At 49.1% G+C, this 25,760-nt stretch overlaps 1 protein-coding gene across 1 annotated transcript in view; it reads left to right on the forward strand.

Annotated features, from left to right (window-relative positions):
- Positions 1-66: 66 nt before the first annotated feature.
- Positions 67-25,760, forward strand: part of BACE2 (beta-secretase 2) — an 89,470-nt gene continuing 63,776 nt past the window's right edge. Inside the window, exon 1 of the mRNA XM_036876915.2 lies at positions 67-358. Within this exon, the coding sequence (XP_036732810.1) occupies positions 68-358 (291 nt within the window). The 5' untranslated portion in view covers position 67. The remainder of the gene's footprint in view (positions 359-25,760) is intronic.

The following is a 25,760-nucleotide window of genomic DNA, read 5'->3' on the forward strand; positions in this document are numbered from 1 at the left end:
CAGCCGCAGAGCCGCCGCCGGACGGGACGGGACGGGCTGGGCGCGTGTCCCGGGCCCCGCCGCGGGCATGGGCGCGCAGGCCCGGGCGCTGCTGTGGCCTCTGCTGGCCCAGTGGCTCCTGCGCGCGGCCCCGGCGCTGGCCCCCGCGCCCTTCGCGCTGCCTCTCCGGGTGGCCGCGCCCGCCCCCGGGCCCGGGGCCCCCGCCGCGCCCCACGCGCTGCCGCACGCCGACGGCCTGGCCTTCGCCCTGGAGCCCGCGGGCGGCGCCGCCAACTTCTTGGCCATGGTGGACAACCTGCAGGGCGACTCTGGGCGCGGCTACTACCTGGAGATGCTGATCGGGACGCCGCCGCAGAAGGTAGGTCGGGGGACGCACGCCTGCCGCCCCCACTGTCTCCCCCGGCTGCAGCCGCAGGCTCTGCGGGGCTCATGGGGGCGCCCAGCGGTGTCTCCGCGCAGCTGAGAGTAGCCCCCCCAAGCAACAGCTGCCCCTGGTCCCCGGAGAGCAGATCGGAGGGCGCAGAGGGGCTTTCTGGGCGGCGGCAAGACTATCGCCGCCCGCCCGGGCGCAGCCAGGGGTGTGTGCGAGTGTTTCAGAACTTGTTCGCTGCCCCTCCGTGTGGCCGGGCTGCGAGAGCAGACCTAGGACTCGCCTCCTACAGCATTTCCTTCTGCCGAGCGACACCTGCTTCCCGCAGGGACCGGGTGCCGTGGGCCTCGGGCGCCACGCTATTACCGGGGGACTCACTTCGTGTGAACGTTCTCCCTTCGCCCCCGCCTTCTGTCTCATTGCTAACGAGGCTGGTGGCCGCCCTCCAAGGCGCAGCCCCCTGTCTACGGGATGTATGCGTGAGCCCAGCCAAAAGCTGCCGGGTCCGCGGAGGCGCGCTCACCGCCCGCCAAGCAGCCGCATTTCCTCCGAGTTCAGCCGCCCAGCCCCTCTGCACCGGCATGCGTCTTCACATGTGTGTGTACAAAGTATTAAATGCAGCAAAGCAACTGGGAAAAACTATGGACTGTGCTAGGCTTCCGGGAACCAGGTGGTCTCCCAGTGACAAAACAAAAATAAAACCAAACGGCTTTCTTTTTTCTTATTATGATTTTCATTTATTAGCACTTTTTGTGGCAAGACACAGTGTCCCCAGGCTAGATAATCTTTAAAAAGACAAAATCCCGGGAGTTGATTTGGTCCTCCTCCTTCCAAACTACTTCACTGTGATTTGCAGTCAAGGTTTTCTTATCAATTGAATATGCTGTCTGAAGATAACTTTATTTTTAACACCATCATTTGGGTTTTAATTCAGCTATGATACCCCCATAAATAGAACATACTCATGACTTTGGTGTAATTCTAATTAAATTATTCAAGACTTTTTTTTAAGAGGAAAGACATGCCATGCTAATGTTTTTTAAAAAAAGAAACTCTCCTGAATAACTTCTATACTGTTTAATTAGTTAAAAAAAAGGAAACTTCAAAAATATGTTCTGCTCAAAACTTTGATTCCAGTCGTCTTTCATCTGCGGGTTGTCTGAGCCATCCCCACCCCACCCCCCCACCCCCACCACCCCCCGTGGTGGATGGTGGCACAAGGCCAGCAGGAGGGAGTGAGTCAGCTGAGGAAGCTTAACTTGACCACAAGATGTTGGTGCTGGTAAAAGCCACCACGTGAGAACATTCCCTGGTGGTGAGAACCTTGAACATTTTGCCTTTCACAAGATTTCACAAGATACTGGGGATGAACCTCTTTTGTGGTCTAAGAACAATCTTTCCAAAGGGCTACTGTGAATGACTCTCCATTTGGGAAATGTGTGCCTTAAGGGAAAAAAAAGCTCAAGCTGATTTTGGAGTGGAAGAGAAATCTCTCTATTAAAGTGGATCTGGGCAGTGATAAAGGGAGTCGGGGTGTCCCTGCCCCCCTCCCCGCCCAGAGAAGAGGGTAGGCAGGGAGCCTCCAGAAGAAGAACTTTCTCCTGGGCTTACCGAGTCCAAGCTTGTGCCACTCACCACCCAAAATGCCAATAAGAGGAGACCCAAGGTGTTGGGGCCAGGAAAGTGACCTTATTCAGAAAGCCAGCAGGTTGAGAAGATGGCGGGCGTGTCCTGAAGAACCATGTTACCTTAGGGTTGATTTCAAGCGTCTTCTCTATTAAGGAAGGAGGAGATGACTGCCTCAGACACCTGGAGGTCAGCGAGGGTCTGAGGAGGCTTGTGACACTCCTTGTCCTTGGTTAGCTGACTCTAATTGTTCTGTTGATATGGTCTGACTATGATGTTCCTGTAAGTCCTTGACAATTCGGTCATTTCTGTACTTAGTTATCTGCTGGGAGGGGAGTTTCAGTAAGGGGCTGGTTCCCTCATTGTTAAGCAATGAGCAAAATTCCTTTTGATGATTAACAAGCCTACTGTGCAGGGCCAAGTGGAAGCTTTGTGACCCAAAGACTAAGGCAGCAGAGGAGACAGACAATATGAAGTTAGAGATGCCAACTTTTCCACTCAGTTACAGGATCTCAAAAAAAAAAAGTTTTCATGAATAATAACTTACCTTTATTGATCTGATGACCTTTACTTTTTTTTTTATTCAATTTATTTTATTTTATTTTATTTTTTATTCATTTTATTATCATTAATCTACAATTACATGAAGAACATTATGGTTACTAGATTCCCCCCTTCACCAAGTCCCCCCCCACAAACCCCATTACAGTCACTGTCCATCAGCGTAGTAAGATGCTGTAGACTCACTACTTGTTTTCTCTGTGTTGCACAGCCCTCCCTATGCGCCCCCCGACATTATACATGCTAATCGTAAGGCTCCCTTTCTTCCCCCGCCCTTATCCCTCCCTTCCCACCCCTCCTGCCCAGTCCCTTTCCCTTTGGTAACCGTTAGTCCATTGATGACCTTTACTTTTAAATGATGAAGTGTAATTAATTAATAGGAATGTATGATGCTATGCCTGTACCTTGGCCAAAGAAGTAGTTCATTCAAAGTTTTTTCTCAGTTAAACATTAGCATGTTTCCAAGGAAGGCTGTTTTTAACAATCCAGGTTTAATTTTTACATTTGATGGAGAATGAAATCTTCTGTGCCTGATTTAGTAGTAACTGCTTTATTGCAAAATCCATGTGTATGACCTTTCCAGATGCCTTCTGTAAACTCTTAGGTGTGAAGAGACAAGCGAATTAGGATTCTTTTCTTTTCTGTCTCCCCCTGATATGTCTCTGACCATCAGCAGGGTGTGTGCAGCTGGCTAGAGGTGGCCGCTGTGGTGACTTCTGAACCTGGGGAAAGTTCTGCTTTGTTAATGGCCAAGAGTTATGCATTTATTCTCTGCTGATTCACTGAAGCTTCAAATAAAACTTGCTTGGGTGGAGAGAAAAATGGAATTGTTAACTCCAGCAATAAATACCTGAGAATTTTTTTGAGAATTAAGTGACAGTCGTCGATAGCATAACATGCAGTGCTCCCCTGGTGGCAGGTTCTGTGCTGTGTGCTTTCCCTGGGAATGCTCACAGCCACCTCACGGATCAGACGCCCATTTAGGGAGCGGGAGAACTGAGGCTTGGAGGGGTTGAATGACTCACCCAGGGAACAGGACAAGAAAGACGGAGAGCTAGAAATGAAACCCAGGCAGCTGGATTCCAGAAGCTAAGTTCTGAACTGACCAGCAGATTCCTGCTCCCTTGCCTTCCTGCCTCCTGACTTTTCTTTGGTGTGTTAAAACACAAAACTCAAACCAAGTAAATATGGAGATCAAGTTGGTTTCATTAAATGATTTGGGCAGCATCCCCTCTAACAAGTAGAGATGCTCTGAGATGTACAAAATGGAATGGTGGGGGGGGGTAGTTATTATCAAAAGAAGACATTAGGGTTTGTGTTAGGAAGGGTCCCGTTCTCTCAGAGGAAAAGCAGGGATCATAAATCTTCTTTGAGGGAAGATGGAGAAGGCACACGTGACAGCTTATCAGTGATGCTGACCAGAAAATTCCTGACCAACTATGACTGTGTTTCTGGGGGAGGTTGAAACTATAGTTGAGTTTAAGTATTAGGCCCTGGTTTGGTGGCTTGGCCTGTCAAAAGTGACACCATGTGGGGCTTGTGTGTGTCTTTTTAACAGGTGTTTGGCCTCCAACTTCCCTTTTGAGCCAGAGATCCCTGAGCCTTATGTCCCAAGGTGGTAGGGACTTGATGTGTGACCAAAACTGGACTCTCCCCCTGCTGCCCTCCCCCCTACTTCCCCTCCCTGGAGGACAATGCTGAAGGCATGATGGACAGCATGCTCCAGGGGAGAGAGGAGGTGCACCAGCCATGAGAGCCCCACAGATCCCAGCTCTCCTCTTGCAGAGCAAGTAATTTCCTCTGCCCCACAGGGTTCTTCTAGCTGGTCTAAGGATCAAATTGACATGAGACAGAACAGGAAAAAAAAAACTAAGTTTAATTGTGCATATGGGGAAGCCATAGACATGGGTTCCAAACACAGTCAGGCAGAGTGAGGTCTGCATGTCATCCTGAACCCAGGAGGGCATAGGGCGCTGAGACTTCAAAGAAAAGGGAGGCGATTCACAGGAATATGAAAAGAGTAAATGATAAACAAAATGCTTGATGGGCCACCCAGAACCAGTGGGGCACAGAGAACAATTTTAACAGACTTGGCTGCATCCCTCGCTGCCTACCACACCTCGTTTACATTACTGTATAGCTATCTGTTCCTTCATCTCAATGCTTTCTTGGCAGTTGTGGGTGGGGGGCAGAGTATCTTCCAGAGCCTTTTGGGCCTCGATGGTTTTCGGCTCAAAGTGATCTGCCTGTCACAGTGGCACATCTTGGAGCGGCCTGCCCTTGGTCCCTACCCTCCCATGGGAAAGCCAACTGTGGGACGTGTGCTTGCTCCCTGAATGCTTTAATCAAGAACTGGGGGTCCCTTGTTCTGCCTGACATCACAGGCATCTGTCCAGAAGCCTGAGTGCAAGTGGGACCATGTTGGCATGGAGATGAGCCCCTGGCATTTGATACCATTATGTGACTTCTTTCTAACAGTAGAGAACCAGCACCCGCTTGAACCTTGCAATTCGGTCTTCCTACTGCTAATAACGGTGTTCTAAAGTGATTATAATTACAGCAATTTCCATTATCTAAAAAAAAAAAAAGACGCATGCTGACACAGAAATTCCAACTGAAGATGCTAGAGGTCTGCAGCTATACACCTTGTAATGGCATCAAAAAGGCTGTTGGGGTTTCAGTTGAAAGATTTTCTGTCATCTCCACTAATACAGGTAAAACAGCTAAACGATTTTCATATTCAAACATTCAGATGCAGAGCGAATAAATTATTTGGGGGACTCACATTTTAATCGTCGTATATTGGCTTATTACATCTTAGTTCACAATTTTTTGGAAGACTTTGGATTGAAAATAGGTCCTAACTATATGCAGTTTAGGAATTTGTCTCCTTCAGAATAAGCTATCCTCTGTCCCCAAATTACATTAAGCTCACTGCAGGCCAGGCTGGGAAAAAGAAGGTGATGGCCAGCCCCAAGAAATTTGGTGTAACAAATCGAGATGGTAAACTATTAAGGACAGTGAAAAAGGAGAAGGTTTCTGGAGTTAAAAGAACGAGAAAGGCAAAGCTAGGTTCTGAGAGTCCTGTGAGTAAAAGTTGGCAGCTTCTGAGCTTCAGAGAGAGAATTCAACATCAAAGGCCCTCTTTGGGAGGAGGGTGGAAGGCCAGCTGAGGTGTTGGCTCTGAGCACCTTGGAGGGACAGTCTGAGAACTGCTAACCACGCAGTGTTAATGGCTAACCTTCCCTTGGGGCTTCCTGGGCCTTGGGCACCATGCTAAGCATTCCGCACCGATCACCTCCTTACATTCTTGCAACAGCCCTGGGAAGTACATACAGTTACTTGGCTTAACTTTCAGGTGAGGAAACTGAGGCAGGGAGAGGCTTGAGTGGTGTTTCTGTGGTCATGGCAGTGAGCAGCCCAGCTGCCACCCCCATCTGGGCATTTCCTACCCCCCTCTCCTGGGTGTGGGCTTTGTAAACAACGCCTGCATTTGTCTGTGGATGACTTGTGCTTGGGAGAAGCATCATCGGGGCTGCTGGTGAGTCCAGGACACGGACAGGTGGTCAGCCTCCCTGCGCTTCCCTTTCCTCCTGGGTCGATGATCTTTTGAGTTCTTAGTTTCGTGTGGCTGCTGAACGGTCTACCGCAAACTCGGGGCCGAAATATCAGGAATGTGTGCGTTCTCCCTCAGCCTGGAGGCCAGAGGTCCAAAATCAAGGTGTTGACAGTGCCTGCTCCTCTGAGGGCCCTGGGTGGGGACCCTTCCTGCCTCCGCTTCTGGTGGCCGCAGGCATCCTTGGTTCCCCTCTGCCCTTAGCTGGGTCACTCCGGTCTCTGCCTCTGGTACCATATGACATCCTCCTCACCCTGCGTGTCTCTGTGTCCACATTTCCCTTTTATAAGGACACCAATCATTGGATTAGGGCCCACCCTGATCCAGGCTGACCCCATCTTACTTGATCACATCTGTAAATACAGGTCCTGGGGGCTCAGGATTTTGGCTTTGGTGGGGGAGGACATAATTTAACCCATAGGTTCATTCTGAGTTTGTCCTTATGATTTTTTTTCTTTCATTCTATCCCTCCTTTTCACTGCCAATAATTTTAATTGGGAATTCAAGTAAGTACAGTTCTCATTAAAGGCAGTAGCAGATGGTGGCTTTGGTGTGTGGAGCCTGTGACAAGACAGTGTCCTAGGGATGTGGTGGGAGAACAGGGACAGGAGGGTTGTAGGTTCCTTTCTATATTTCTTTTCTGTATTTCTGAGAATATCCTGTTGTCACTAGAGAGTAATCACTTAAAATTGGAAAAGGTCTCTTGTCATGTCACACTAATCCTGGAATTATAGAGTGATTGCACAACTCGGGGAAAGTCCACTTACCTTGTGCCAGCCCAGATCACACTATTGAAATGCCTGTGATTAACAAATACTCAAGCTGGGAACAACACAGACATGGAGGCTTGAAAGCTTGTATTTCATCTTTTAAAGACTTTGTCAGGCATCTGTCACCCTTTTAATTGGACATATTTGATAGGAAATACATGCCTTTTCTCAAGTACTTCCTCCTACAGAGCCAGGCCTTTCTTGACTTCTGTCTGTTTTCCTTCTTGTAGGTAGGTGGGCGTCAGTGCCTCTGGTCTTCCTGTTTACTCCTGGAATGATTGCTGACCCCATATAGCTAAAAACCCAAAGGGCGAGGTTAACATTAGCTACTGCAATGGGTGATTTCCCAGACTGTCCGGCAGTGGGATCTCACATCACAGACACTGAGAGAAGCGGGCCAAGCCTTTGGCCTCTGAATTCAGGGTCCACCTGGGCTGAGGGTGGGGGTTGGCAGCAGCTGACTCGTGCCCCTGTCCCAGTTGCAGGCAGCAGGAGTGGGGGCGTCCTGTGTGGCATGTTTGGGGCACCTCCCCTTCCACCTCAGGACCATCCTCACCACTAACAGTGGCTTCCGCTTGCACTTGGCGCCTCTGCCATCTGGCACAGCCTCCCGGCACTCCCTCCAGTCCGCTAGCCCAGCCTGGGCTAGATGCTGACCCTGTGGCTGCTGCAGGTTGGTGACAACAGAACCTACCTGGAAAATAGAACACTGGCCCCGCCGGCTTCCGTGACTCACACCTGCGCAGTTACGGGTGAGGTGTGATAGGGGCATGTGCCCCACAGTCTGGGCCCCTTCCCTGGGCTGTGCGGAATGTGTGCATGAGGTGTGGTCAGGTTGGCTGTCACTTGGCTCCCTGCTGTCCTTTCCTGGCCCAAAGGGAGTGTTTGATTTTTTGTTGTTGTTTTTGCTTTTTTGCTTATTGCTACTCAATAAAAACTGGTAACGTGTTTGCTCTTGGACTTCTCAAAGAGGAAAAAACCCTCTTGGAGTGCTGGCATAGCCACAATAAGGAGACTTCTAGGCTTGTTTATGAGTTAGTGTTTGCTGTCCCACACAGGTCTCAGGCTGGATGTTTCTGGATTTTTATGATATAGCACATCCTATACTTATACCATGAAGATGAAGAGGGGTGTCTGAAGAGCAAATGGGCGATGCCCTGGGCCTGCTTCACCATTGTGGGAGGCATGAAGGGCAGTGGGGAGCCTCTCTCTCCTTCCATTTCACACTGGACAGAATGGCAGAGCAGGAGAATTTATACCTGGCCGCTGGGGACAGTCTCATGCGCCCCCTCTGCAAATCGTGAGCCCCCTCCCAAACCCGTGCTGCCTGAAATGCCTTACTGGTGGTGGGCTGGGGACACCAATCTGTCCTTGTGCAAACCCCTTGCCAGAAGCCCTAGAAAACAGCCCAAGGCAGCTCCCTCAGAAAGTGGTGCTGGTAGGGGGAAAAGGTGGGAAGTATCAAGTTAAAAAATTTTCCTGGTAGCAGACGGGGCAGGAGAACCAGGCCTGATCTCTTCTCAAGGTGAGGGTGGGTTGCCAGAAAGGAAGCTGCTTCTTGGTAAAGGTGGGCATGGATTCCAGAAGCTTCCGCAGGGCAGCCAGAGCCTCCCCCAACATCAGGCTACCTCCTGTACCTCCAGCACTGCTCTGGAGGCCTTTCCCTGGAGAAGACGCATTCCACATTTCCAACCTGCCAATCTTTGCTTGAGGTAGAGATGTTCTAAATGGGCACCAGAAACCACCAAGCAAAAGAGTCTGGCTTCTGTTACAGCCTCCAAGGGCTGGGCACAGCCTGACTGCATAAGGGGGACTTTGTGGGATATGGTAAAATGCAGATTCTTGGGCCCTGGCCCAGTAAGTCCAGACTAGGTCCTGGGAATCTGTTCTCTTAACCAGCTTTACAAGGCATTCTGAGTCTTTCCCATGGCCAGCTGGGCAGCTGGGTCAGACTTGGGAAGCAAGGACACCAGTTGTGGCCTTCCGAGCCGGTGCAGCACCCCGCAGCCCCAGCGGCGCGGACCCAGGTCCCTGGGTGGCATAACACAGCTGATGTTGTGGTTGGCGCAACCGTGTGGTCGGCGCAGTTGTTTGGGAATTAGGTGTTTAGGGTGTTGGCCCCAGAGGTGCTGCCTGGCAAATGCTTGGTATGGGGAAGCAAGCACTTCAGCTTCTCAGAGCCTCAGTTTCCTCACCTATAAGTTAGGGGCTTTGCCCAGGTGACCTAAGATCCCCTGGAGAAGCTCCAGTAACACAGCTGATGGCATAACACAGAAGCCAGATTCTTTTGTTTGGTGGTTTCTGGTGCTCATTTAGAACATCTCTACCTTAGGCAGGTTGTGTAGAGGCTTCCTAAGATTGGCAGGTTGGAAATGTGGAATGCGTCTTCTCCTGGGAAAGGCCTCCAGAGCAGTGCTGTTCAAAGTCTCTGTACCGATGGTGTCCTTTTTAAATTCTAGTCTGTCACGGAGCAATAATTTGTAAATCAATAAAAATGAATTATTGGGAAGAAAATGAAAAAAAAAGGAGACGTATAAATACAGTGATATTTTAATGATTAGATTCCGCAGACATCCCAGGTCTCCTCCCAGCTCCAGGTAGAGTTTCTGGGGCCAGCCTGGGGCCTTGCTGCCGCTGGGTAACCATTCGTTGAGGATCCGTGGGGCTCAGCAGAGCACTTGTGCTGAGCTCCGCTCTGAAGAGCGTCCTTGGCCCACAGAGGGAGGGCAAATTAGTAGTTGTTACAAATGGTTCCAGGAACAACTTTGTTTTTCCACCTCCTCCCTTTAGTGGGATGGGGATTATTTTTTGCTAAAGCAAAAAGGAAATGTGAGCTCTGGGTTTTCTTCCAGCCTGAAAAAGGAGTGGGCATAGCACTTTCCTCCAGGGCAGCCTGTGGGTCTAACTCTGGTTCTCCACCAGGGACAGCGCATCCTCCAGGGGGCATTTGGCACTGTCTGGAGATGGTTTTGGTTGTTGCGATTCGGGTGGTCGCTGGCGTCTCTTGGACGGAGGTGAGAAATCATGGTAACTCAGTGTGTCAACTCAGCAGCCTGTGAGCGGAGCCTGGAGCAGTGAGGGGAGGATGTCCACTAAAGCATGTGCCATGGATGCAAGGGGCAGTGCCAGCATGCTGACACCTGGGGATCTCGATCTTCCCGGGCTGCGTCCTGTGCCTCACGCTGTGGTCCTCCTTGCCAGATGCAAGAGTCAAAGTGAGGCATCACAAGAGTTAAAATCACTTCTAACTGGAGTGACTGGGGATAGAAGGTTTGGAAGAAGTTTGAACTATCCTCACAGGATGGACATACTTTCATTCCTTTATTCAGTATATTTATTAAGCACCTGCTATATGCAAGGTCTCATTCTAAGCCCTGGGATACAACAGCCCTCTAGATAAAGATGGTCCTTGCTTTTATAGAACCTATGTGCTTATTGGGAAGACAGATGGTGAAGAAAGTAAACAATTTAAATAAGTGCTGGGCCAGTACAACCTGGTAGCGAGTATGGGTCAAGGCAAGCTGCTATAGAAAGGGCGGTTCGAGAAAACCCCGGAGAGGAGCTGCAGTTTGGGCTGTGACCTGCAGGATGAGAGGGCCCGGCTTTGAGAAGTTCAGGGCACCATGTGCCAGGGCAAAGGCAGGCAGGTGAGGGCCATGCCTGACAGGACACATGGCATGAACACGTGTGGGCCAGGGGGCACCGTGGGCCAGGGTGCAGGCAGGCAGGTGAGGGCTGTGCCTGGCAGGGCACACAGAGTGTGCGCTCATGGGCTGGGGGGCAACTCTGGCATGCAGCTTTGGGAACAGCTCCTCTGCCATCTATTTTGAAATTGTGCTTTGGGGTTAGATTATCAGAACAGAGGCGCTGCCGTGGGGAAACAGTACTGTACTGTGTACAGGCCCTGTGGGTGTAGGGAGTGAGGAGCTGGGGAGAGTTGAATATGGCTGGCCAGGGGGGTCTCTGAATTAAAAAGGAGAAATAAACTCAGAGTGCCCAGGTGGCAAGGCCCAGGCGGCCACTTAGACCATTGCCTGTGGTTTCCCACGGTGGCTTCGTTTGCATTCCCCCAGGAACAGACTGTGACAAGGATGTGAAGTATGGGCGGTTTACTTGGGAGGTGATGCCAGGAATCATGCGCAGGGGTGGGAAGTGAGCAGGAAGGAAGGTATGGGTGGGGGAGAGGGCAGGTGCGGGCACGGGCTCCCCCACTGAGGACTCGGGGAGACACGTCGGCTCCAGCATCCCACTGGAAGGGCAGGAGACCTCTATCAGTCGAAAGCGGAGGGCTGCTCCCAGGTGTCCTAACTCTGTAGCACTGGACTTCTTGCAGCTGGCCCAAGGAAGCCGACCACAGCCACAGGCGTGGGCATGTTAAGGCCTTCAGGTCAGGTGTGCGGAAACTTCGGGGTCCTCATGGCGTCTGCTGTGGCCCCTGCATCCCTTCTGCCTGCAGCCTGGGCTGGCACAGTTAGGCTAATATTGGAAGAATGAAAGAGTGAATTCTCCTATCACTGAGTGTATTTGAGAGCATCATTTTGGCCCAAGAATCAGAAATGGAGTTTTAAAACCCTCCTTTAAAGTCCTAACTTCCTAAAGTGATCTGGAATCTAACCCAGGAAAGTCGTGTGAGTCAGTGCAGAGGGTGCTCTCATGGCTGTGTGTGCTTTGAACTTCTTTCTGGAAGATTGTGATGTGTAGGCACTGAGCAAGAGACAATGGCTGTTGAGGGTGGGGGGTGCACAGGGAGATTATATTTGAAGTTAAAAACAACCACAAAACCTTTGAAGACGGAGTGCTCTGAACATAAGGGCTTGCAAAACCTTTCGGATGGCAGGCGCCTTATGAGGTCGAATAGCAGTGCAGCCAAGATACAGTGTAGTGTCACGCTCCTGATCTGCCCACACTTCCACGGAATCCAGATCTCAGTTTATCAAAGTGTAGCTTTTGTATGCACAAGAATTTAGTATCTCATAGTTTGCTTATATTCTACATAACATCAATTATTAAGTATATACACATTTCAAATACATATAAAATGTTTTTTATTGTCCTTCCATCACTTAATGTGTGTATGTCTGTATCTGCCTGTAGGATGCTGGCAATATCTATCACCCTCTTGCCACCTTCTTACTCCGTCCAAATAGCAGAGAATACAGTGCTCTCCCTGGGGTCCCGGCATCAGCACCATGATGCCCACTTCTGGGACTTTCTGAGGTCTGCGCACCCTCTGCACCCCACCTTGGATTGGGGAAGACAAAGGAGCCCAGCAGTCCCCGCTCCTCCAGCCAAACCCCATCTCCACCTGTCCCTCAGAGTTTTGGAGCTATTTTTACATTGTCTTCCACACGGATGCTGTTGATAAGCTCAGCACAGTTGTGATTTCTGGTTCTTTGCATACAAGCTCTACATGAGATATTGAAATATAGAAGATATTATATATGTCATATTCTTCGACCTGGCATTCTGAAATTTCATGGCGATGTGTCTTAGTTTGGCTTTTAAATGCGGGCACTTAGTGAGTCTTTTAAATCTAGAAGCTCATGATGTTTCATTCTGAGAAATTTTCTGGTAAAATGTTCTCTCTTTGGGGGCCTGTTCTCCAGATGTTGGGCCTTCTGGTTTGGTCCATCCCATTCCATCTCGTCGCCTTGTGGTTCCACTCTCCATGGCCACTTCTGCCTTCTTGACGTTGATCTTCAAGAGCAGGCTCTTTGTGCTCCGAATGTTCCTTTTTCTCTTGTACCTTATCCTTGTCTCGAGGTTGCACATTTTCTATTGCAGAGATAGAAACTAATTACGATTTTTTTTGAAGTTTTCTCTTGGCTTTCTGCCTTTCCTCTGTCGCCCTGAGTTCCTTTTCCCCGAGGTGTTTGTCCTGGCCTCTGTTTCGTGCTAGAGGCTTCCCCCAAATATCTGGTTAATTATTGTTTGGTTGTCCATGTTAAAAGAGAGGCATGTAAAGGCTGATGGAAGTTCAGGGCTGTGGGAAGGCAGGGTGTAGAGTGTATTTTTGTTATTTATATCTCTGTCTAGTGCTTTGAAACATGGCAGTGGTAATGATTATGTGTCACCTGATCTGTGGCAGGTATCTGATGGGTGATCAGACTGAAACACTTCTCCCTGGCCTGAAGCTTTTCCTTGTAGCTTCCTTTGTGACTGGGGACATGGCCATAGACAGTGGGACCTAAAAGCGGGTCTCCCAGAGGATTTCGGGGAAGGCTTATGTTTTCCTGATAAAAGTGGCAGGTGTGGCTGGGATTATGATGGTGCACCATTTGGAGTGTTTTTGGCTGCAGGCAAACAGAAAACTATAGATTTAGAGTGGCTCCAACAAATATGGATTTATGTTTCTCCATATCAAGAAATCTCTAGAGAGAGTTGGTGTCAGATCAACATCTCAGTGAAAATCTCACTTTGGCCCGTGGGCCTTCTTTTGCAGACCTCTGGTCTACCCATACAGACTCACTCTGGGGTCCTCTCACTCAGGGTCCCTTTGCAGTGGCAGGCTCTAGATCCATTCAACAGGGTCTGCATCTTGCCCACTGGAAATACATGCCTTGCCAATAAGAATTCAAATATAATATAAGTATACGTTTAGTAATTTGTATTAAATTTAAATTATATAAATTGAATATGTATAATTCTTAGTTTTTAAAGAATTATAATTATTATAATAATTCTATTGTTGTAATTTCTGCTCTTTCCTCTCTCTGATGAAAATGCAAGGCCTTCAACAGAGACAGCCAACTTCTGACCTTGAGAGAAAGGCCAGAGGGGGAATAGCAGTGATTCACACTGATTTTCATTGAATTAGAAGGAAAAATATAGCTTAATAATTTTACAAAGTGGTTGAAGACAGTTTGCTATTCTTTTCCTTCCTTGAAATCCGCATAGAAGGAGAGGACGAGCCTAAAAGTCTTTTCACTATTGTCTCTGTTGCTGTTACTGGCAAGGCGCTTGCTTCAGGGGGCCAGGGGTCGGCCCTGCTAAATGGATCTAGACTCTGGTCATTGCAGAGGGACCCTGCATGAGGAGACCCAGGGGGAGTTTGTCTGTAGACCAGGGGTTGGGCCGGATCAGCCTGTTTCCATTTGTAAAGTTTTACTACAGCACAGACACACTGACTTGCTTACCTGTTGTCTGACGGCTTTCACACCACTGGGGCAGAGTTGACTGATTAAGACCAATATCATACCACCAGAGCCTAAGATACTCACCACCTGGCTTGACAAGAAAAGGCTGGCTGACCGCTTGGTTACACTGTTGTGCGCTATAGACTAGAGGGAGCCTAACTGGCTGACTGGCCAGCAGTGACATTGCCAGGAAGTTACAGGGGTGGTGAGGGACAGGGAGACAGCAGCTCTGAGCAACCGCTGAACACCCCACAAGAGGAAGGCTGGGCATGTAGACATGGGCCATGTCGGCAGTATACCAGCCCCAAAGTCAAATAAGAATGCTTCTCCCCTATTCTACCCTCCCTCCTGTTTCAGTCCTAGAGAAATTAGAGGCATTGCCATGAGCAAGGTGGGAAAATAGAAATAAATCAACCAGGCCTCCCATCCCCACTGTAGATCTCTGAGCCCAAGGTAGGCCATTGATACTGGATTCCAGATAGAAGCTTAGAAGTTCTATAGCACTAGACTTACCATACCTAAAAATGAAATTTATTACCACAAAGCTATTAGAAGAATATAGGCTTTGCCTAAGATTTCATTCAAAGATGGGGAAGAACAATTTACAAAGCTTGTTTGAAGGCAGTAGAATGACAAGAGAAAGTGCTATTAACATATTATCCCATCATACAAAGGCTGGGAGGGGAGTTTGGAAATGTCTAGCAAAATCACATATGTATTTATCCTTTGACTCAGAAATGCACTTCTAGGGGTTTACACAAAAGTTACACTGGGAAAAAAAATGAAAAGATATTCACAAGGCTATTTTCTGTAAAACAACTTGTAATAGCAAATGATTGGAAATAGTCCGAATGTTCATCGGCAGGGAATTGGTTGAGTAAACTGTGGGCATCTACCCATGGACACAATGCAGCACAAATGAATGAAGACGATCTTTAAAAACTTGTAGTGAGGAAAGCACAGTGGAGAAGAGATGGTACGCTGTATCTGAAGAAAGCGGATACAGAATGAGTAGGCAGCTGTCTCTCAAGATCGTTCCGAACAAAGGTTTCCAAAACTGGGGAGATTCTGTCTGAGTGAACATGGCCTCTGCCCCCTGACATGGCCCTTTGCTTACAGATGCTCGCAGGCTTCACATTACTGGTCTGGTTTGCTTTAAAAAACAAGGCTTTTAAAGATGAGTTATACATGCTTTTATTTCCCAGAAAGCCATAGTTGGAGATTTGCTGGCTTTTATTATGATTGTGGCTGGCAGTGGATAGATAATGAAAACACACACACACACACACACACACACACACAATTAAAATATGTCCCTTTAAGGTGATATTTTAACACTGAATTAGAAACTACATTTCTTAAAGGAGCTTCTGAGGACGTTGTCTTTAAATGTTTCCATCATTATTTGATACTAAAAAAAAAGACATGTTTGCTACCTACAAAGACACTTTTGAACCCTTAACCTGGAAATAGAATTTGCTACCTGTGTCAGTGCTTTCCAATATTTTAGTTGCTTAAGAAAAAAATAAGAAACTAGAGGTAAGTAATACCTTCCGGTAAGTTAGCTAGAGCTGATGATGGACATTAGGGAAGATGAGGCATAGATAATAAAGCAACACAATACATGGGGGCAGACCTTGTGCCCTGAACCACTGCACTAAGCGGCCTCTTAGCATGTAAGTTATAGATACATACAAATATGGGGTCGAGTGCTCAAAAATACTATTCTTGAAGGCAGTTTATCCAAAAATTCTCAGAGTCACTAGTGTGAGAATGCAGGAGAGCCTATAAGGAATGGTGGACATGGTTTGATCCCAGAGAACCTGCCATTTGCTGACCTGAGTCGTTGTCTCAGTCCTTGGAATAGCGCTGATGCTCCATGAATAGCCATCTGTTTGCTCCTGTCTGCCTGGCCCTGACACTCGGCCTTGTGGAGGAGCCACCACTCCTGCAATAAGCTCCTCCACCAAAGCAGCCCCAGCGCGGAAGTGAACGATGGGAAGCTTTATCTAAATCATAAGTATCATCTCCCAACAGTGACTGCCAGGCAGAGCGCGTGAGAACCTTGTTTCCCCGCTCTTTCCAATTAGCTCATGTGAGTTACACCCCTTGTGCTTTAGCGCTGCCCACTTTTTTAAAATGGAAACTCTCTCAAGTCAAGGTGCAGTTTGGGGCCTGCTCACCCCTGCCTGCCTGTGTATGTGGGCAGCGGGCTGGTGGCCCCACCTGCTTGCCCCTGTCCCCTCCTGCTCCCATTCCTGCTCCTGGTGAAGCCAGGGGGCGGGGGAGGAGCAGAGGAGGCTGACGAGGAGCAAGGTGTTAGGCATGGGTGGCACCTGATCTGGGTGCCTGTGTGAAAATGGCATGGCCAGGGGCCTTCAGAAGTAGGGGGTCCCCTGGGACAGGCCCTTTTGTCCTATCCTGTTGGGGCTAAGCTTGCACGACTGCACCACCCAGATGCCCTCTCTTCCTGCCTTCAGATTGGACTCCATAGGATGAGCGATAAGCTGGCATATAAAAGCCCTTGTCTTGACTTCCCTTCCGGTTTTAGCATGGCTGCATTTCTCTGCATGGCTGCAGCTTCTGACAAGGCCCTCTTCTGAGCTCCGGCTCTGCCCTGCCCCTTCAGGCCAGGACAGAAGGTTCCCGGCTGCGGGCCTGGGGTGCCCGGGCCTGTGCTGACCCCTACCCTGCCCACTTCTCTGCAGGCAGCCCTCCTGGGAGCACGGGAGTATAGAATTCCCTCCCCTGCCAGGCTCTGCCTAATAAAGCAAGTGACAATGGCAGTGTGAGTGAGTGAAACTCAGTGTGCCTTAGGGGTCTGTCCAAAACTTCTATCATTTAAATGCAGGCTTTGGCTTACCGCAGTTGTTGTAGTGAGTATACTGAGCTACAGAAACTCAGAGAACCAGAGAAGTCGGGGTAATTGTCCAATCTGTCTTCACAGCCTTCTCCTCTTACTCTGGGTTTGGAACTCAGGGTATGTGTGCTCACGGAGTCATGGACTGAAATTCAGTGATCTGCAGGGTCCTATGCCAACCCCCTGCTATTGGCTGAATTGTGTCCCCTCCTCCAACTATGTATGTTGAAGTCCTAACTCCCAGCACCTCAGAAAGTGACTGTACTTAGGGCTTTAAGGGGGCACTTAAGTTAAAATGAGGCTGTCAGGTGGGCCGAATGCCATCTGGCTGGTGTCTTAATAAGAAGAGGAGTTGAGGACACACAGACACCAGGGATACAGGCAGACTAGGGGCAGCCATGAGAAGAGGAAGCGAGGGTGGCCATCTACACGTCCAGGAAGGGCCTCAGGGGAAAGCTGCCCTGCCGACAGCTTGATCTTGGACTCCAGCCCCCACAGCTGCCATACTCGCTGCCCAATGTGTGTATTCTTCTGGCAGCCCAGGTGCATGAATACACCACACTTCCATCCCAGTTCTTGATCAGGTCCTATGCACGCAGCCATTCACAGGTCCCCCAACTTTACCCCTCCCATCAACACTCACCAGACCTTTTATGTTGGCAGGAATGAGGTCGGGGAGGACCCTCCAGAGAGAATTGTCTCTGTGCCATAAAAGCCCACCTCACCTTCCTCTAGGGACCATAAAAATAGTTTGTCTTAATTTTTTTGTTCTTCAATAAACGAATGTTAATGTAAAAAAGAACCTGCTGAGCTCCCACAGTGCACAGGAAACTGCTCTTCTCTTACTGCTCTAGGGGCAAACTTAAGAAAAGCACATAACATAGAGTTGAGCTTATTTGTTTTTCACAAATCAAGACACATGTACTTGGGGCAAAATCGTGACATTCAGGTGAACCAGAAAATCATGGCTTCTCTATACCCAGCTATCCACGATCCAAGAACATCCAGCTGCCTGCCTTTCTAGGCTCTTGAAACAAAAAGGGTTGGAACGTTTTGTGCAAAACCTGGCCCTTGGGAGTCTGAGGCTTTCAGCTGTGACTCTCGTGGTGTCGTCTCTGTCTCTGCAGTTCATTGATCTCCAGGCCTGGCAGCCTCCCTGAGGGAGAGGAGATTTAAGATGGAGCGGCCAGCTCAAATCTCCATTTCGTCCAGGACCAGTGAGCCCCGGGTGTGCTCATTGGGTGCGTGCTGATGCTCTGCAGCGAGGCTGCCAGGCTCTTTTCACGGACATCAGAGTCCAGGAAATGGTGTGATGAAATGTTTTTGCTAAAGTCGGCACTAACACTCGTTATGGAGGGAAATCTACTTTTGCAGTAGGTGGGGAGCTAAAGTTGGAGTTCATTTTGGCAGTTTCAAATAGTAATCAGTATTTTCCAAACGGGCAAGCCCCACATTACTTAGGACCACTGTCAGCAATTCAAACTAAAACTTGACTGTTTTAAAACTTCAGTTGAATGCCGAGTGAGAGGTCTGACTGCACAGGGCTGGTGTATTGGAGCATCAAGAAATTTCTATCAAGTGCAAACCCCATCTTTGTCTGAAGCCAGCTTTTATACAGCTCCAATGTTTTAGGGAACTGTGAGGTCATATGCTACAGTTTTTACTATGAGTTATTTTCACAGGTCTCTGTGCTACCTGGGCAGGTGTGACTGTAACCCTAGGATCCTTGTGTATATCACGATATGGACAGTGTTGAGTTGGCACGTATAGAAATGGACCATTGGATGTTCAATTGGTGAATTGTTGGACGGTGGCATGAAACCTGGATTTTGAGTTTGAGGAGGATGCTGAGAAGCTGCCCAGGTGGGGGAGGGGCAGTAAGTCATGTCACATGACCCACACTTGGCAGATTCCCAGAGATGACATCCCACCCACCACCCCCAGACGAGGGACATCTGGGCTGTAGGGAGAGAACCTTCTCACTGCAAATCCTGGGCAAGCTGCCTTGTGGAAGAGGGCACTGCTGCAGATGGCAGAGTGGGCCACTGGGCAGGGCGGAACTGTTAGCTCTGTAGCTGCCTGGAAACTCCCTGAGGACAGGTGCCGAGTCCTCCGTCCACCCCAGGATGGAGCGTCCTGCCTGGCACAGGGTAGGGCCTCAATAGACATTTGTTGAATTAAACCAAGGAAGGAAGAATGTTCTAAAACGGACGCTTCGGGCTTATAACAAGATAGGACGTAAGGTAATGAGCTTCCCATCTCTGAGGGATCTGGCAGAACATGACCACCAGTCAGGGAGGTTCTGGAGGGCAGTGCTACCCCATGGGGAGTCTTGACCCCTTCTGTCATCCCCATACCTGGCTGTTATCAGTCATCTGGGACCTTGGTCAGTGTGGATTCCATGGGTGGGAGATTCCATACATGTATTTCTCAATTCCTGGGGTGATTCCAGTGGACAAAACTATGACGCCCTCAGATTCATTTCAATTGTTCACTTTCTGTGTTTCTTAATAAAATCTAGTCTAGTGGCTGAGTTTGGGAATTTTGTTAAGGCCGTTACTGTAATTCACATGTGACTTAACACATTTAACAAAGATTTGGTGTGCATTCAGTACTCGCCTGGCCCTGTTCTAGGCACAGAGGATTGAGCAGTGAGCCACGGTAACGGGATCTGGCCTTCTCAGATCTTACACTTTGGTGGGAAGAGCCAGACAAATCAAGTACATATATTGTATTTGGATGGTGGAATATGCCATGAAAAATATGCCAGGAGCAGGGAGGTGTTATACTATTTATACAGGATGGCCAAGGAGGCCTCTCTAAGGAGCAAGCATTGGAGCAGAGCCCTGAAGAGAGCAAGTTAGAGAGTATATGGAAGGGTGCTCCAGGCAGAGGGAACAGCCAGTGCAAAGCCCTGCTGGCTTCAGAAGAACCCCAGGGAAACTGCCATCAGGAGCTCAGTGGGTGAGTTGTGGGGAAGCAGGTGAGAGAAAGGGGGTGGTAGAGAGTGCTGTGGAGGAGAGTTCTGTGGCTGGGAAGGCGAGTCAGGAGTCTAGTTTTGGAAATGCCAAACTGAGATGCCTTTTATGCCGTCCGAAGTGAATGGTCCAGTCACAGCTCAATATGCATTTGGAGTTCAAGCAAGGGGTCCCAGACAGACTTCAGTTTGAGAGTCAAGTGGGCAGGGGACACATTTAAAGCCATGAGAATCGGTGCAGCCTCCCGTGGGGTGAGTTCAGGCCAAGGAAATGAGATCCAAGGACGGGCCCTGCGATACCCCAAAACTTAGCGATTGGGAGGTGAGGAGGAGTCAGCCCAGGAGGCTGAGAAGGAGCAGCCAGGGGGTTGGTGGAGAGCCAGAGATGGGTAGTGTCCCAGAAGCCAAGGGAAGCGGAGTCACAAACAGTGCCAAGTCCCGTCGCGGAGCAAGCGTGGCATGGTCTGGTGGGGAGCTCTGGCCCATGAAGGTTGGGGTTAGTGGGGAGAAGAGCCATTTCCATGGGGTGGTGGATGCAGGCAAGACAGGGAGGAGAGGCTGTAGGGACCATAGTCACGGTCAGCTCTCTCAAAGATCTTCATTGTAAATGGGGTGCAGAGAAATGGGGCCATGGGGTGAAGACAGTTGTGTGCTGTTATCTATCTTACAATGGGAAATAGGGCAGCCTGCTTGTCAGCAGGTGGAAGTTGCCCTGGTAGAGGAGAACCTGATGCTGCAGAAGAGAGAAGAGGGAATCGGGGGTGTAGGGTTCTGTGTGGATGGTGGGGAGGGCCCAACACCCTCAGGGAGAAGCTGGAGTCAGGAGGAGGTGGGTGACATCTATGTCTCCTTCTGCACTAACCCTATTTAATGATGGTCTAGAAGAGCTCTTGCATGCTGATTTTGCCAAGGTTAATATGTTGCAAAATTTTTTTTGCTAACTCTAGTTTCTCCCATCTCTAGAATGTTCTGGAATATTTCTGTGTGACTTCTCTGTATCCTAATTAGGAAAACATCTGTATTTCGCTGGCATAGAAGCAAAAGAGGGATGTAGCCATCATTTCTCTTCTGGGTTAGCATTCTTTCAAAATATCTGGACACCATAAAAATGTGTAGATCAATGGAGATTTAATGTCTTTCCTGAGAGGAATTTACTTGGAAGGGCTTTAAAAAATCTTTTTTAGCAGAGAATGATCTCTTTGATCACCATATGCCTATTAAAACACTTTTTTTCTCTCTCATGGGTTTAACAAGAAAAAAAACATCAAAGCCTTTGACAAACCACATAGAAATAGCCTGTTTCTTAAATGGCTGGCCTGAAATTAGCAAAGGGTAGCAAATCGAAACAATAGCCTTTCTGTGCTACACGGTCCAAGTTTAGGCGGATCAGATCAGCATGCACAGAGATAATGTAAAATAGAGAAACCGTTTTAGATTTTAAGATGTCATTGGACAGGCCAGGTCCAAGCAATCCTCTCTGCCATGAATATGCAGGTTCTTAGATTACGAGTTATTATCATATGCATAATCATTGATGGTGCTAGAAGGTATTTGTACCTTTGTGACACTTAAGACTTAAGTCACATTTTCAGCTTTTAAAGCACTTAATACAAAATAGGGGTGTTTTCATAAAATAAACTCTGTGAGAGCCTCACCTAGCAAGGCCATTTAGGGGGTCAGTTATAAACACGGTGCAGGCATTATTTATTCATCTGTATGCACAGCTCAAGATGAATTGTATGATTGCCCATTTCCCTAACAAGAAATTTACTTTCCTAATTCTTTGTGTTTTACACAGTATTAAAAGCTGATATAGTACTTTGATGAACAGCATAATAAACAGAGGGAGTTGTTTTTAAGTTTGTGGAGTGGCAGGGGAAAGGGCTAGAAATTAAATTTTAATTCAGTGGGTAAACCTCACATAAATCATCACTAGTTTCTTGTGCTTCATTCCTCACCAGTCCTATAATCAATTCAACAGAGATTGGAAACCATTGTGAAAGAGAAGGCTGGTCTTTTGTGTGAACAATAGGTGGTGAACTGTGGAAGGGGCACCGTATCTTCTTGGTATCCATGATCCAGGTACGTGGTACCTACTCACTAAATAGTTACTGAAAAACAAATCTTCCCCAAAGACTTGAAACAGGGCTTCGAAGAGATATTTGTACACAGTTGTCCATAGAAGCATTATTCACAGTAGCCAAAAGGTGGAAGCAACCCAAGTGTCCACTGATGAATGAATGGGTCAGAAAAAATGTGGTCGGAACATACAGTAGAGCTGTGCTCAGCTTCCAAAAGGAGAGAGATTCTGGCCAGGCTGTGACATGAATGAACCTTGGACATTATGCTGAGCAAAATAAGCTGGTCACAAAGGACAAATACTTTATGATCCACTCGTGTGAGGCATCTAGAGTCCTCACATTCACGGGGACAGAAAGGTGGTGGGTGCCAGGGGCCAGAGGAGGGGGTGGGGTGGGGTTGTCTTATGGGGCCAGTTTCAGTTTTGCAAGATGAAGAGTCCTGGAGATGGAGAGGGGTGATGGTTGCACAGCCGCGTGAACTCACCCCATGCCACCGAGCTGTGCACTTAGAAGGGCTTCTGACAGTGAATTTTAGGTTGTGTATTTTACCACAATTTTTTGAAAAGTGAATCTTAGTAGAATAATAGTGAGGAGTAGCCACTTTATAGTAGTAAATTGAAAATCTTGCCTGTTACCACCACAAGTATATATACTTTATCTTTCTTATTATAGTTTTACATTTACTAAAAACGGACAGTATCTGAATGTTAGGAACCAGAGTGAAAACAATCCTTGGTCTTTTTTCTGAAAGTTCAAATCTGAAATGGCTTTTCAATCAGTTACCAACTCTTGAGCAACAGGCAAACATTTAGTGAAACTCCTGAAATATCTGGCAAGTTAAGACATTTTCCCTTTGAAGAGAATCTGTTTAAACTCCTTTGGAGAATGTGTAGAAAGAGCTGATTTTTAATAAAATGACGTGTCCTGAAGTTCCTGGAATCGTGTAATGGGTTTGGGGGAATGGTTTTAGTTGTGTCTTTGGGAAGGAAAAGGCTAGCTTGCCCTCTGTTAACAGAAGTTTCCCTACTTGGCCCCCTGGCCCCACGATGACCAAAATATGGGGACAGCCCCGCTTTTGTTGTTTTAAAGTGCTTTCTTAAAAGCAGTTTTGCGTGAATTTTCATTTCCCTGGAAAAAGATCATTATTTTTATTGGCATCAGTGAATGAGGTCCAGCCTTGTGACTGTTGAAATATCCGCCTTCATTCTTCAGTCAAGGGGATTGCATCCTGCCAGCAGGTAGACTGTGTAAACTGGGCGGCCGAGGGGAACTCCAGCCAGGGATGTCCCTGGGTCTGTGACACCCCCTTAGAAAGGGCGTTCCTCCAGAGTTCTCCTGCAGGGAGGGAGGGCTGGTCAGGCAGCTGGAAGCATCCGGCCCACCCGTCCCTGAATCCCCCACAGCAAACAGATAAGCACTTTGTGGCTTCTAAGTCTTGCTTCCAGAAGTCTGGTAGATTTGAGGCTGCTCACAGCAGCTCCTCTCCTAATCCATGCTTGGCCTTTCCATCCAGGAGACAGAGAGCCAGCACACCGACTGTCGTGACCACTGGATGGTGCCACTGTGTGCGCCTCTTGGCCAGCAGCAGGTGCCCTCCAGCGGGACACCAGCTGCTGTGGGCCTTGGGGTGAATCAGCTCCTGATTGGGGTCCTGGCTCTGCAGGTCCCTGGTCCAAGGGAGCGGCGGGGCCACACCGCTGGGACTTGCATGAGGCTGTCATCTCCCAGTCTCAGCTACCTCAAGGATGGATGGAAACTTAGAACATTAAGTGAAATGAGCCACGTGTCAGCATGAGACAGAGAGCTGGAAACCTGCAGGCAGAGCTCTGTTAGGGCACAGGGTCCAAGGGGCGTTTTCTCTCTTTTCCAGGTGTGCTCTAATGCTGTTGCTATAGTTAAAAATTGTCCTTGGAGCCTGGGAGGCCAGTGCCCAGGCCAGGCTTTTGGGGCTACCCCTTAGGCCGGCTCTGCCCAGGGGCATCGTACAACGTTGTGGGGCACCCCTGCATATTAGCGAGACCCACAGTCCACGCACCTGTCTTGTCTCAATTCTTGGAGCAACAAGTAAACTTAAACACTGACTTTGAGGCTGAAGTGATTCTCTCCACTGTGCAGATGAGCAAACTGAGTTCAAAAATGACAGTCCAGCCAGCGGGTGGCAAAGCGGGCAGCAGGTCTGACTGCTCTGCCGTGGGGCCTCTGTCCAGCCTTTGACAGCTGGTGGACACCTCGCTGGTTGGCTGCGGGAGGCAGGCTTAGCCCTTCGTTTGGAGGCTTGCCATCTAAGAGCCCGGCGGTATTTCAGTGGGAAGCACTGGAGAGTGCTGCTCAGCCTTTGACCCGAGGAGAGGGGGTGGCAGGCCCAGAGCAGCTGCAAGCAGTGCTGAGCTGCAGGGTTCTCCTGCTGTGCCCTTGGGATCCACACCTGTGAGAGGCGGGGAGGAGGCAGGAGTGGGCAGACGGTGACAGAGCCCAAGGTGGGCCTCCCAGGAGCTAGAAGGCCCTTCAGAATTGCCCTGAGTTGGGCAGAGTTGGCCAGGCCTTTATTCTCCTCTACTGACCAGTCGTTAACAGTGGCACAACCCAGGAAGGGTGTGACCTCAGGCCACGAAGCCAGCTGGCCTCCTTCCCTCAGCCAGCGGGGATCTGAGTAGCACACATGGACCTACACCCACCGTGTCTAACCTAGGGTGCAGAGAGTATTTAAAGTCCCAGATGCCTGGAAACACTTTGCCTTCTGGGAATGGAGTAGGGCATATGTAATTCCCATCAGTGGGAATATACATCTGCTGCTGCTCTCCTGCATTCCCAAGAGTGGGTTGGGAAGAAAGGAGGGAAGGACTTAAAACTTGAGAGTTATCCAGGCCATTCACCTGGCAAGGCCTTGAGTAGTGTCACAGCTGCTAAGCAGAGATAGTAGGAAGATGCAGGCTGCCCTGGGGTGAGGGCGCTGAGACCTGGCTTGGGGAGAAGGCGGCAGCCATGAGGTCCTGCTGTGGTGTCCCGCCCACTGCCCCCAGGCTCTGCCTGTCACCCGCCCATCACTGTGGGGTGAGTTCCACTCCACGGTATCCCCAGAGGGAAAGGAGGTGCCATGCAACAGAAATCAGGAGGGTGGAAGCCAAATCCTGGGGCCAGGAGATTCACTGCTGCTGGGGTGACCCCAAAACCCCAGAGAGGGCATCAGACCCTAAGAGGATCCATCCAGAGAGCTCAGATAACTGGACTTAAGTCCCTGGGGACAGGATGGCCTCAGTGACCTTTCGGCACCATTTATTCATTCGACAAACCTTTATTGAGCACTTATGTGTGCCAGGCATTGTGCTCAGAGCTGGTGACATGAAGCCACTAGGGTGATCCAAGGAGGTGGAAGGGAGGAAAGAGGCACATGAACAGCTTTATGGAAGATTCCAGAAGTAGAATAGGCCATACGGACTCATGGAAGTGGAGGCAGGGGAAAAGGGAAGAGGAACTTAGCACCCAGGGGCCACTGGCAGGGGTGAGAATGGGGCGGGGGCGGGAGGAAAGGCAAGCAGGGTGAAAACCGGAGGCACGGCCCTGGACCTGAGTTCCCTACCCATTCCTGCCACCTTGTGCAGCACTGTGGACACACGGTCACTCCCAAATGCCTCTGGCGTGATCACATCATCTCAACATCACCTGCTGCAGGACCAGCCATGGTACATGGAGCGGGGAGACGTGCACCCAGACTAGCTGCAGTGCAGAGACTCAGCAAGTCTGCTGGGTAATTTGATGCCAGCCG

The sequence above is a fragment of the Manis pentadactyla genome, chromosome 1 (genome assembly GCF_030020395.1).
Source record: "Manis pentadactyla isolate mManPen7 chromosome 1, mManPen7.hap1, whole genome shotgun sequence".
Classification (NCBI taxonomy): Eukaryota; Metazoa; Chordata; class Mammalia; order Pholidota; family Manidae; genus Manis; species Manis pentadactyla.